A 14,285-nucleotide genomic window follows, 5' to 3' on the forward strand; every position below is an offset into this window, starting at 1 on the left:
TTTGTCCTATGCCAATTTGCACGTGTCTCCGGTAATAATTATGGCCTTTGAGGTTCTGCTTCTTAATTTGGTGCCAAGCTCCTCATACTGACTATGCAGAACCTCCTTCTTTGTCCTCCCTATGTTGTTGGTACCAACATGGACTACGACGAATGCGACCTCTCCCGAAAACTGCACACCGAAAAGCGCTTCTGCACCCAGATGAAAATTCGGCCTCTGATGTCTTTCACATAGCATTAACCTGAATAAGCAGATATTTGATTAAAGAAACCATTACTAATCCCAAACAGTTGTTGGGCAATTTGTTTCCAGGCAGAGCACAGTTGGCATCCTTATTACCTAAATTAACCTCAATCATCATGCATTATTTTTAATGACTCTACATTTCACTGATAATGATGAGGAACAGGAACCGTCAGTATAACAAATATGAAGCTCAATGTTAACAAGAATTTACATTTATCTTTGGCTTGCTGAATCTTCACTGAGAAGAGTTTTTTTTTAATTCATTCATGGGATGTAGGCTTTGCTGGCTGGGCCAGCATTTATTGCCCATCCCTAGTTGCCCTTGAGAAGGTGGTGGTGAGCTGCCGCCTTGAATCTCTGCAGTCCGTGCGATGTAGGTACACCCATCTGCTGTTAGGAAGGGAGTTCCAGGATTTTGACCCAGCAACAATGAAGGAATACATGAGGGACTTAAGTGGATTTGTTCTCCTTAAGAACAGAGAAGTTCAAGGGGAGATTTAATATAAATGTTCAGAATTATGAAGAGCTTTGATAGAATAAATAAGGAGAAACTCCTTCGACTAAAAGAAGGGTCGCTAACCACAGGACACAGGTTTAAGGTCATTGGCAAAGGAACCAGAGGGGAGTTGAAGAGAATTTCTTTAATGCAGCAAGTTAGGATCAGAAATGCACTGCCTGAAAGGGTGGTGGAAAGAGATTCAGTAGTAACTTTCAAAATGGAATTTGTTATGATATAGCAGTTGGTAAAGGCTGTTATTTAAAATCCCAGAGGGAAACTTTAAACAACTGTCATAATCTATATTTTCAATTGGTATGTTTTGAGTTGCAGATCTAAATTCAGGAATAAGACCACCAGTTCTCGAGAGTTTTTATATCAAACTAAATAAGACATTTATTAATTTACAACAAACACATACACATGGCTACAAATCACTACTAAGATAACTTTTAACAAATTCCCAAATTAATCTCCACTAAGGCAACAATAACCAATAGACTTAAACAGACACCAGGCAAAGTATTTTTATCTTACGAATTCAAAATGAGGTTCCTTTCAATTTGGTTCCTTTGCAGACAATTGTAAGCTTACAGGCCTACATGCCTCTGACCTGCAAACACACTCCTTTCTGTTATACCCAGCCTTTCTCTTTGAATGTAAATTTTCGATGCATCACCAGGCCCTTTGAATTCCACCTCTTCTAATAATAAAACGCCTTTCATAGTACCAATTTTATTAGTAATATAAACATTGCTTGGTGTCTCATAGCTGGGTGCAAGATTTCACTCCCAGTCTTTGAATGCTCTATTCAACAAAATACAAGTGTACCCTCTACCTACTGTTTACATCTCAAAAACGACTATGCATCAAAGACCCAGACGAGCTGGTTTTAATCCAATTAACGCACACACAAACTAAACCTCTATTTATAAAAAAAATTTCCAATAACATTACATACGTTAATCTCTCTTCCTAACAAATTGGATAGATCCCTGAAAAGGAAGAATTTGCATGTCCCTGGAGAAAGAGCGGGTGAGGATTGGGACTAATTGCTGAGCTCTTCAAAAGAATTGGCACAGGTATGATAGGCCCCATGATCCCCTTTGGTGCTGTATTGATGAGAGTATTTCAAGTAGAATATCTTGTTTCGTTCGACTGAGAATCATGGGTGAATTTCCTCGAGGCTTTACCCACTATATTGCTCTATAATTTACAGAAACCATGGTTACACAGATATCTGGATCTCTCCCAAATTCCCTGCATCAGAATGGGAAAAGCTTGAAGGAAATTTACCCCCCTTGAAGTTCTTCTGGCACTTGAAAACCTTAGACAATGCAAGCGCATTTTTTAACTGCAGGCTATACCACTTTCGATCAATCTTTTGATGGAATTTCTCAAAGAATTTCTTAATCTTTGAAAAGGTTGCTGATTGAAATTTTTTGCTCATCATCTTGAATTCTCTGAGATGAGAGGTGTTGCATCCAACAATCTCAACCAAAAAACTTCTCTACTGTCTACCCTTTTCCCCAGAGGGTTTGAGTAACTAACAACTGTGGACCCGAAACAAATTCTTCCTTAGTTCTCTGCCCAAAGGCAGGACCGACCTAAAATGCCATGATTTTGACCATGGGTAGAGCAAGGAGGCAGGTCTCCAGCTGGATCAAACCCCATGCTGATGGTACCACCTGATCCACACAGGCCATCTAGCCAATTGGCACCCAAGGACTCCAAGTTGCTGTAGAGAACATACATTTTTTACATGTGTGTTGTAGCCTGGAGCTATGGACGCTGATGGTAGAAGCTCCAGTTTCTTTCCAGCACGTGGCTGTCCAAAAATTCTTCCCGCTCTTACCGCCTGCCATTGGCATATGTTGGAAGGATTTACACGTTGATACTGTTTGGCCACATTATGAACACACCTTCCTTGGCCATTAAGTCCTACATAAAAACATAGGAACATAGGAACAGGAATAGGTCATTCAGCCCATCGAGCCTGCTCCACCATTTAACTAGACATGGCTGACCTACCTCAATGCCATCTTCCCACACTATTCCTTTGATGTTATTGGGATCTAAAATCTTTTGACCTCTGCTTTGAACATACTCAATGGCTTAGCCTTCGCAGCCTTCTGGGATAGAGAATTCCAAAGATTCACCACTCTCTTACTGAATAAATTCCTCCTCATCTTGGCCCTAAATGGCCTACCCCTTATTCTGAGACTGTATTCCCTGGTTCTAGACACCCCCTCCCCCCCCAACCTAGGGAAACATGCTTTCTGTATCTACCCTGTCGAGCCCTGTAAGAATTTTGTACACTTCAATGAGACAACCTCTCATTCTTCTAAACTCTAGAGAATATAGGCCCAATTTCCTCTATCATCATACCTTTTAATGTAGTTCCCCAATCAACCTTAGCCAACTGCCTGTCATACCTTCATAGTTTTCTTTGTTTAGATTAAAGACCCTAGTTTTGGATTGAACTACATCACTTCAAACTTCATGTCAAATTCTATCAGATGATGGTCACTCTTCCCTAAAGGCTCCTTTACAAAGAGATTAATTAGCCCTTTCTCACTGCACAATACTAGATCTAAAATAGTCAGTTCCCTCGTTGGTTCCTCAACACTGTTCTAGGAAACCATCTTGCATACGTTTCAGGAATTCGTCCTCCTCAGCATTAGTGCTAATTTAGTTTACCCAGACGATATGTAGATTGAAGTCCCCCATGATTACTGTATTACTCTTGTTACATGTACCTCTAATTCCCTGAATTATACTGTGCCCCATATTGCCACTACTATTTGGTGGCGTGTAAACAGTTCCTACCAAGTTTGTTGCCCCTTGCTGCTTCTTAGCTCCACCCAAACTGATTCTACATCTTGATCTCTCATCCTCTCTCATTAATGTACTGATCCTATCCTTTATTAACAATGCGACCACACATCCTTTTCGCCTGTCCTTCCTAAATGCTGAATACCCTTAGATTCCCACCCTTCATCACCATGCAGCCACTTCTCCATATGGCAGTTAGATCATACCTATTTACTTTTATTTGTGCCATCAATCTATCTATCTGCAAATGCTGCATGCATTCAGGCAGAGTGCCTTTAATTCTGACTTATTATTTTCGCAATCTCCAGCCCTAACTGCTAGCACACTCTTATGTTTGTCCGTTCTGTCCCTTCCTGGGCACATTTTGCTAACCATCTCCCTTATTGCTATCCTGCTCTCTTATCTTCTGCTCTCTCTTTTGTTTATCACAGGTGTGTGATGGATATTCTCTACTTGCTTGGATGAGTACAGCTCCAACAAAACTCAAGAAACTTGACACCATCCAAGACAAAGCAGCCCACTTGATTGGCACCTCATCCACAAACATTCACTCCCTCCTCCACCAACGCACAGTGCCAGCAGTGTGTACCATCTACAAGATGCGCTGCAGCAACTCACCAAGTCTCCTTAGGCAGCAAGTCCAACGACCACTACCATCTAGAAGAACAGGGGCAGCAGACACATGGGAATGCCACTACCTGGAAGTTTCCCCCCAAGCCACTCACCGTCCTGACTTGGAAATATATCGCTGTTGATGGTGAGTGGCTCAGAGGGGAACTTACAGGTGCCAGTGTTCCCATGCATTTGATGCCCGTGTCCTTGCAGGTGGTAGAGGTCGCGGGTTTAGAAGATGCTGTTGAATGAGCCTTGGTGAGTTGCTGCAATGCATCTTTGAGATATCTGTTGCTGCTGTGCGTTGGTGATGGAGGTAATGAAAGTTGAGGATGATGGATGGGGTGCCAATCAAGCAGGCTGTTTTGAGCTTCTTGAGTGCTATTAGAGCTGCACTCATCCAGGCAAGTGGAGGGTATTCCATCACACATGACTTGTGCCTTGCAGTTGGTGGACAGGCCTTTGGGAGTCAGGAGGGGAGTTACTCTCTGCAGCATTCCCAGCCTCTGACTTGCTCTTGTAGCCTAGGTATATATATATAGCTGGTCCAGCTCAGTTTCTGGTCAAGGGTAACCCCCAGGATGTTGATGATGGGGGATTCAGCGATGATAATGCCACTGAATGTCTTGGGGAGATGGTTAGATTCTCTCTTGTTGGAGATAGTCATTGCCTGGCACTTTTTTGACATGAATGTTACTTGCTACTTATCAGCCCAAGCCTGAAAATTGTCCAGGTCTTGCTGCAAATGGACATGGACTGCTTTAGTATCTGAGGAGTTGCTAATGGTGCTGAATATTGTGCTATCATCCACGAACAATCCCACTCTTGACCTTATAATGGAGTGAAGGTCATTTATGAAACAGCTGAAGATGGTTGGGCTTACGACACCACCCTGAGGAATCCCTGCAGTGATGTCCCAGGACTGAGATGATTGACCAACAACAACTACAACCATCTTCCTTTGTGCTAGGCATGACTCCAACCAGTGGAGTCCCATTAACTTAATTGATTCCCATTGACTTCAGTTTTGCGAGGATACCACAAATGCTGCCTTGATGTCAAGGGGGCAGTCACTCTCACCTCACCTCTTGAGTTCAGCTCTTTAGTCCATGTTTGGATCAAGGCTGTAATGATGTCAGAAGCTACGTGGTCCTGGAGGAACCCAAACTGAGCGAGAGTGAGCAGGTTATTGCCTCTTGATAGGACAGCCGACAATGCTTTGCAGATGATCGAGAGTAGACTGATGAGGCGGTAATTGGCCAAGTTGTATTTGTCCTGCTTTTTTTGTACATGGCTTAGCTGAGCAATTTTCTACATTGCCAAGTAGATACTAGTGTTGTATCTGTACTGGAACAGCTTGGCTAGAGGCATGGCTAGCTCTGGAGCACCAATCCTCAGTACTATTGCTAGAAAGTTGTGAGGGCCCTTAGCCTTTGCAGTATCCAGTACCTTCATCTGTTTTTTGATATCACATGGAGTGAATTGAATTGGCTGAAGGCTGGCATCTGTGATGCTGGGGACGTGAGGAGGGGTCTGAGATGGATCGTACACTTGGTACTTCTGGCTGAAGATGGCTGCAAATTCTTCAGCGTTGTCTTTTGCGCTGATGTGCTGGGGTCCCCCATCAATGAGGATGGAGATATTTGTGGAGCCTCCTCCTCCAGTTAGTTGTTTAATTGTCCACCACCATTCATGTATGGATGTGGCAGGACTGCCTATGTTGTAGCTCCACCAGGTTGACATTTTTACGTATGTCTGGTGCTGCTCCTGGCATGCCCTTACGTGCTCTTCATTGAACTAAGTTGATCCCCAGCTTGATGGTAGTGGTAGAGTAGGGGATATGCTGGGCCATGACATTACAGATTGTGGTTGTATGCAATTCTGCTGCTGCTGATGGCAGCAGTGTGTCATGGATGCCCAGTTTTGAGTTGCTAGATACGTTCGGAATCTGTCCCATTTAGCAGGGTGGTAGTACTAATGTGAAGACAGGACTTCGTCTCCACAAGGACTGTGCAGTGGTCACTCCTACCAACACTGTCATGGACAGATGCATCTGTGACAGGTGGATTGGTGAGGATGAAGTTAAATAGGTTTTCCCTCTTGTTTGTTCCCTCACCACCTGCCACAGACCCAGTCTAGCAGCCAAATCCTTAGGACTCTGCTACCTTGGTCAGTTGTGGTGCTACCGAGCCACTCTTGGTGATGGACATTGAAGTCCCCCACCCAGGGTACAGTCTGTGCCCTTGCCACCCTCAGTGCTTCCTCCAAGTGGTGTTGAGGAGTACTGAGTCATCAGCTGAATGGGGGTGCAGTAGGTGGTAATCAGCAAGAGGTTTCCGTGCCCATGTTTGACTTGATGCCATGAGACTTTATGGGGTCTAGAGTCAATGTTGAGAATCCCCAGAGCAATTCCATTCCAACTGTATACAACTGTACCGCCACTTCTGCTGGGCCTGTTTGTTGGTGGTAACGTCTGGTACATTGTCTGTAAGGTATGATTCCGTCAGTATGACTATGTCAGGCTATTACTGACTAGTCCGTGGAACAGCTCTCTCAATTTTGGCACAAGCCCCCAGATGTTAGTAAGGAAGACTTTGCAGGGTTGACAGGGCCGGGTATGCCATTGTCATTTCCAGCGCCTAGGTCAATGCCCGGTGATCGTCCGGTTTCAATCCTTTATGTAGGCTTTGTAGCAGTTTTTGATACAACTAAGTGGCTTGCTAGGCCATTTCAGAGGGCAGTTAAGAGTCAACCACATTGCTCTGAGTCTGGAGTCACATGTAGTCCAAACCAGGTAAGGACGGCAGATTTCCTCCCTTAAAAGGCACTAGTGAACTACATGGGTTTTTATAACAATCAGCAATGGTTTCATGGTCACTATTACCAAGACTAGCTTTTTAATTCCAGATTTATTAACTGAATTTAAATTCCACCAGCTGCCATTGTGGCATTCAAATCCATGCTCACAGAGCATTAGCCTGGGCCTCCGGATTACTAGTCTGGTGACATTACCACTACACCACCTCATAGGAAACTCAGCAGCTAATTTGTGCACTGTAAGCTCCCACAAACAGCAAAGAGATAATGACCAGTCTGTCTAATGTGATACAAAAACAGAATTACCTGGAAAAACTCAGCAAGTCTGGCAGCATCTCCGCCGATGCTGCCAGACCTGCTGAGTTTTTCCAGGTAATTCTGTTTTTGTTTTGGATTTCCAGCATCCGCAGTAGTTTTTTGTTTTTATTTCTGTCTAATGTGATGTTAGTTGAGAAATCTCCACTACTCTTCTTAGTGCCTTGGGATCTTTTATTGTCCACTTGAGAGGGCAGACAGCGCTTTGGTTTAATGTCTCATCTGAAAGATGGCACCTCCGACATGCAGCACTCCCTCAGTATCGTTTGCAAAGGGACATAAGGCAAGTGATGATCACTAAGGTCGGAGGGCTCTGAAAGTGAGGGTGAGAATTTTGAAATCAACCTTCTGGCTGAGGATGCCAGCTGCAGCCTTTGGGTAGGTCGTCGTATGCAGAGCATTTGGAAAGGGAGGCCAGCTGGGAAAGCACTTGAGAAATTGAGCTTCAAGATAACGAATGCATGGGCTAAGGTTTCAGTAATGCAGGAGGACAGTTAGGAGCAGAGATGGATAATATTGTGTAAGTAAAAGAAAGTGGGTTTGCTAAGAGCGGTTGGAGGAAGAAGACTGAGCTCAGTCAAGCAGTACATCTCCCAATGTAGAGAGACTGATGGAGTCAAGACCAGAAGTATGTAGGGTACAAATAAGGCACAGTAGAATGCAATTTCAACTGTTTGCTCTTTTTCAGTTCTTATTTCGCATAAAATCGCAAGAAGATTGTATAATCCATAATGCCCTTATTTCAACAGTACAATTGATTATGACTATTGCCCCTTTGAACTGGTGAACACTTCAATGAATAGGCTTGGTCTTCTTCCTCCCACTAGAGGAGGATTGGGGTGAAACTTCTGCCCGCTGTGACTTGGTGTAATTTCCTGGGTCGGGGCTCATTATCAATGCAGGACCTGGCACAAGAGCCAATTCAATGCAGCACTCCTACCCTGGAGGATATTCCAGAGTCAATGTGATCAGCGGCTGGTGGAGAAGTTGGGCGGGTTACCAAACTGTGCCTCCCTGGCGTCATTTGCACAAGCTTGTGTAGTGAGGCAGTGGGGTTGGGATGGTTGGGGGGTGGTGGTAACTATTAATCTTCGTCTCAGGGGTAATGAGATAAAAATGGAGTTTGGAGCAGGAATAGGATGGTGAGATTCACTGCCTGATTTTCCTACTGTTTCCACCTAACTTGGGCATTGTATTGGAGGAAAATCTGGGCCTGTGTATCATTTTATAGCTGCCTGAAGTTGAATAAACAACATTTCCATCAGAAAATGCTGTTAATAATTGATCCTTTCTACGTTAACCCTCTTTCCAATGAACTTTGTTCGGTAACCATCTTGGTACTCGAATGGGATGTTCTGCTTTTACTGAGCTCTCCATTCTCAGAAATAAAGGTTAGATTGTTGCGGCAAGATAAGATCATTAACAAGGTGTTTGATTGTCACAGTGTTTTCCTCAGTATAAATGTATTCAAATTACTTCAACCACAGCCCCGCACCATTTTCTACAGTGTTAATTTAAGACGTTTTACTCTGTTAAAGACACTATATGTTGTTAATAATGTATTTTGAGCAGGTACCATCTCTTTCATAATATTGACAGTGCAACTTCTTTTATATTGGAAAAAGACTATTTTTGTCATGCCAGTTGATTAGACCCAAAAGAATTTTCCTGTATGGCTTACTGGGGTGTGGGAAGATACTAACAGTTTTCTTCTCCATCAGGCTAATCGGCTTGACTTTGTGTGTCGGTTCAGAGGAATGAAAATGGGCCTCTAACAATGCTAGGGATACCATGGGCAGTGTCACGTTACGCTACTTCTGCTACGGGTGCCTCTTCACTTCTGTGACCTGGACACTACTCCTGTTCATCTACTTCAACGTGAACAACGAAGGCTACGCCTTCAGCAATGTGCCCTTCCCGGGGAGCCAGCGAGCACAGTGGAGATTTCAGCCCCGACTTACTAAAGGCCCCAAACGGCTGCTTGAATCCCAGCACCATGGCAGCGTAAGCAACCAGTTTATAGAACACGTGCCTAGAAATTCTGAGAAAAAATTGGCACTGTCTTCAGAACTGGGTGAGTCACCTGTTACTGCTAGGTTAGTAGGTTAGTAATGTTGTGTTTGGTTTGCTATCTTTTCTAAAATTAAAAGTATTTATAAAGTGCTTGTAAGTACAAACCAGTACAATGCCTCCTTCTGGGAAACCAGAAAGGAGTAGGCTTTTCAGGGAAAACCTTTCTGTGGAACCAGGAGGATCAGGATTGCTTCTCCCACCCTCGGACTCCACAGTCCTAATGGTCACACTCCTATTCCCCCTTGTCTGATCCGCTTCGCACACACCCCCTTCCCCCCCATCCCGAGACTTGAGGATAGTTTGTTAGTGATTTTTCTCATGTGTTGAGCTGCTGTACCTCCAGCCTACCCTGACAATGTAGTTGGGGCCCAATTCCCCGACGGCCTTGTGCTCCCAGTTCGGGTGTGCACTGTTTCTGGCAGGCCTGAGACGGGCACAGAAATGGGCTCTGATTAATTTCGATCCCAAAAACAAATCTTTCACATTTGGACTAGTTAGCAAACATACCATCTAAAATAGTAACCCTGCAAATTTGACAAAAATTGGGATGCCTTTGCAACCCACAGTAATACTGCAGATAGATGTATGGATTCAATTGCCTTGAAATTGACCTATTCAAATAATAATGGATGAATGTTTAATGCGACCCTATGAAATTCCTTATGTATGTTCTTAATGGAGAAAGTAACTCGCCCGTAAACAAAGAATTTCATACAAACACCCTCAGTAACATTCAAATATCCTAATTTCCAGCCATGAAATAAAGTGTAGACGTGCACAGTCATGATGTGTGTTGAACAGCTAAGAGTTATGAGGCTGTGGGAAAAAACATCCTCTTCTGGAAACTAAAGTTTGAGGTGAAATTTTGCATTTGGAGATTTGCTAAGGAAAATGACGCTTGTTGGTATTACTGTAAACATTTGAGCAGCACAGTTACTGCAGGGTTAAGCTTCTGTAGTTTTCCAGGGATGACTTATTTTAAGGCTTTCAACTGTGTTGTAATAAGTAATCCTTTTAAAATGGTATATTCATTCATCCGCAAACGTACTTTCAAAAAATTGCTTTATGTCAAGAATAGTTAAGCAGGTTTGTAATTGCGCTAATAAAATGTACATATTATAGGGAAAATATGTACTAGATAAAAATGTTGATACAATAATATTTTGATATGGTAGAGAGCTTACTTTTCTATAGAGAATTATATGCTATTTAATTTGGAATAGATTTTCTGTTTAATTATGTGACAGGTGTGGCTCAGTTGGTAGCACTCTTGCCTTTGAGTCACAAGTTTCTGGGTACTTAAGCACAAAAATCAAGGCTAACACTCCAGTGCAGTTTCGAGGGAATGCTGCACTGTTGGAGGTGCCATCTTTCAAATAAAACATTAAACCAAGGCCCCATTTGCCCCCTCAAGTAGGTCTAAAAGATCCCGTGGCACTATTTGCAAAAGAGCAGGGGAGTTATGTCCAGAATCCTGGCCAAAATCTATCCCTCAATTAACATCACTAAAACAGATTATCTGGTCATTATCACATTGCTGTTTGTGGGAGCTAGCTGTGTGCAAATTGCCTGTCACGTTTCCTACATTACAACAGTGACTACACTTCAAAAACTACTTCATTGATTGTAAAGCATTTTGAGATGTCAGGTGGCCATGAAAAGTGCTTTATAAATGTGAGTCTTTCTTTTTGACTGAATAGGCAGGAAGTCTAGCTCTGCATTACACCTGTCATATTTTGTGTATCATTATTATAGATGATAAAAGACTTCCAACCCAAATTTAATTTATCGATCCAGAAACATCCTATAGTTGTTTGGTAGTACAGAACTTGAGTATTGATGAAAAAGGAGACATGTCTACACTTTTCGTCTTGCACTCATCAGGACACTTGCAAGAACACCAATATAAGGGAATGACAACAATTTATACTGTATGTGAAGAGAGTGCTGATTCGTTGGCAAGTGACGTTGCCATGGAGAATGCACCACTGATGGTGACTGGCAGTTAACTGCCGAGCTTTATTTGAAATTTAAACCAGGCGGCTTGACCCTGATTGGTCAAGGATTTGCCCCGAGGAATGAGTCAGAAAATGGCTGTCACTTATTTTGTTTAGCTGAAATTGGTGCAATGTATGTACATATTCTCTCTGCCTACAAAGAACAGGGCCCTGTGCATTAATATATGTGGCTTCCAGTAAACATAATGTTTTTGTCTCCGGGCAACAATTTATATTTGTTAACATTAAATTCCATCTGCTCTGGCTCTGCCCACTCAAATATTTATTGAATTTATTGTATTATTTCACATTTTTAAAAACAGTTACATGCTTTGGGGAAGGGAACTACGGGATGTTTATTGCTGAATCGGGGGAGGAAATGGGAATGTAGTAGTGGTAGGGGTCAATATAATTAGGGGGATAGATACTGTTCTCTCAGCCGTGAGTGTGAGTCCCGAAGGCTGTGTTGCCTGCCTGGTGCCAGGGTTAAGGGCATCTCCTTAGGGCTGGAAAAGAACTTGGAGTGGGAGGGGAGGAATCCAGTTGTCGTCGTCCATGTTGGTACCAACGACATTGATAGGACTAGAAAGGAGGTTCTGCTCAAAGAATTTGAACAGTTAGGAGCTAAATTAAAAAGCAGAACCTCCAAGGTAATGATCTCAGGATTGCTACCTGGCCAAACTGGCATAGGGTAAATAAAATCAAGGAGTTAAATGCGTGGCTCAGAGATTGGTGTGGGAGGAATGGTTTCAGTTCATGGGGCACTGGCACCAGTACTAGAGTAGAAGGCAGCTGTTCTGGTGGGACGGGTTTCACTTGAACCATGCTGGGACCAGTGTCCTAGCGAATCAAATAAGTAGGGCTGTAGAGAGGGCAATAAACTAAATAGAGAGGGGGATGGTTCTAGAAGGGGGCTTACAAAGCAAAAGGACATGGCTGTCTTGCAGGGCAGCTATTTAGGTAATGATACCCAGGGTGTGACAGGAAGGGACAAAGTGTACAAACATTAAAAAAAGCAGTAAATAAGCTCAAAGGAGGAAAAAATGGTAAAAAGGCAAAATTAGTGGCTCTTTACTTAAATGTAAATAGTATTTGGAACAATATTAATGAATTAATGGCACAAATAGAGGTTAATGGATATGATGTCATAGCTATTTCGGAGATGTGGTTACAAGGAGATCAAAGCTGGTAACTAAATATTCAGGGTTACATGACTTTTGAAAAGGTCAGGCAGGAAGGAGAGAGTGGTGGGATAGCTTTGTTAGTATGAGATTGAATAAGTGCGATAACAAGAAAGGATCTTGGATCAGAAGATGTAGAATCCGTATGGGTAGAGGTAAGAAATAACAAAGGGAAGAAGACACTGATGGGAATAGTCTATAGGCCCCCTGACAGTAGCTATATTGTAGGACAGAGAATAAATCAGGAGATAATGAGAGCATGTAACAAAGGTAGTACAATAAGATGACCTTAATCTTCATGTAGGTTGGGAAAATCAAATAGGCAGGGTTGACAGGAGCAAGAATTCATAGAGTGTATTCGGGACTAGAACAATATATTGTGAATCGAACCAGGGATCAGGCTATTTTGGATCTGGTAATGTGTAATGAGGCAGGTTTAATAAATGATCTCAGAGTAAAAGATCCCCTAGGAAACAGTGACCATAACATGGTAGAATTTAGCATTCAGTTTGAGAGTGAGAAACTTGGGTTGGAAACAACTGTGCTAAACTTAATTAAGGGTAATTACAATGGAATGAGGGCAGAGTTAGCTGGAGTGGACTGGGAAAGCAGTTTAGTAGAACAATGATGAACAATGGCAGACATTTAAGAAAATAGTTCATGACTCTCAACAAAGATATATCCCAGTGAGGAAGAAGGATTCAATGAAGGGGATAAACCAACCATGGTTAACCATGGAAGTTAAGGACAGTATCAAATTGAAAGAAAAAACATACAATGTGGCAAAGATTAGTGGTAAGCCAGAGGATTGGGAAAGTTTTAAAACAACCAACAAAAGATGACCAAAAAAACAATAAAGAGGGAGAAAATAAACTTTGAGGGTAAACTAGCAGGTAATATAAAAATGGACAGTAAAAGCATCTTTCAATACATAAAAAAGAAGAGAGAGGCCAAAGTGAACATAGGCCCCTTAGAGAATGAGGCTGGGGAAATAATAATGGGGAACCAGGAAATGGCAGAGGAGTTGAATAAATACTTAGCTTCAGTCTTCATGGCAGAAGATACTAATAGCATTCCAAAAATACTAAATAGTCAAGGGGCAAAAGCGGGGGGAGGAAATAAATACAATAACTGTCACTAGAGAAAAAGTACTAGGGAAACTAATGGGGCTAAAGGCCAATAAGACCCTGGACCTGATGGGTTGCATCCTAGGATATGAAAGGAAGTAGCTACAGAGATAGTGAGTGCATGGTACTAATCTTCCAAGAGTCCATAGATTCTGGAAAAGTCCTAGAGGATTGGAGAATGGCCAATGTAACAACCCTTACTTAAAAAGGGAGGGAGACAATAAACAGGTAACTATAGGCCAGTTAGCTTAACATCTGTCATTGGGAAAATGGTGGAGTCTATAATAACGGATGTAATAGCAGAGCATTTAGAAATACATAATCTAATCAAGCAGAGTCAGCATAGCTTCATGAAGGGGAAATCATGCCTCACTAATTTATTAGAATTCTTCAAGGAGGTAACATGCAGGATAAATAAAGGGGAACCAGTAGACGTAATATGAGGGGAATAGATAGAGTGGACAGGATAAAATTGTTTCCCTTGATGGAGAATTCTAGAACCAGGGGACATAGATTTAAGATAAGTGGCAGAAGGTGTAGGGGGGACATGAGGAAGAACTTTTTTATGCAGAGGGTAGTGGGTGTC

General features: G+C 42.5%; 1 protein-coding gene across 1 annotated transcript in view; it reads left to right on the top strand.

Moving 5' to 3' along the window:
- Window positions 1–14,285, top strand: part of galnt11 (UDP-N-acetyl-alpha-D-galactosamine:polypeptide N-acetylgalactosaminyltransferase 11 (GalNAc-T11)) — a 180,479-nt gene that overhangs the window by 102,112 nt on the left and 64,082 nt on the right. The window contains exon 3 of the mRNA XM_078536890.1: window positions 9,043–9,395. Coding sequence (XP_078393016.1) covers window positions 9,113–9,395 — 283 coding nt within the window. The 5' untranslated portion in view covers window positions 9,043–9,112. The remainder of the gene's footprint in view (window positions 1–9,042; window positions 9,396–14,285) is intronic.

Source organism: Cetorhinus maximus, chromosome 3, assembly GCF_964194155.1.
Source record: "Cetorhinus maximus chromosome 3, sCetMax3.hap1.1, whole genome shotgun sequence".
In the NCBI taxonomy this organism is placed as follows: Eukaryota; Metazoa; Chordata; class Chondrichthyes; order Lamniformes; family Cetorhinidae; genus Cetorhinus; species Cetorhinus maximus.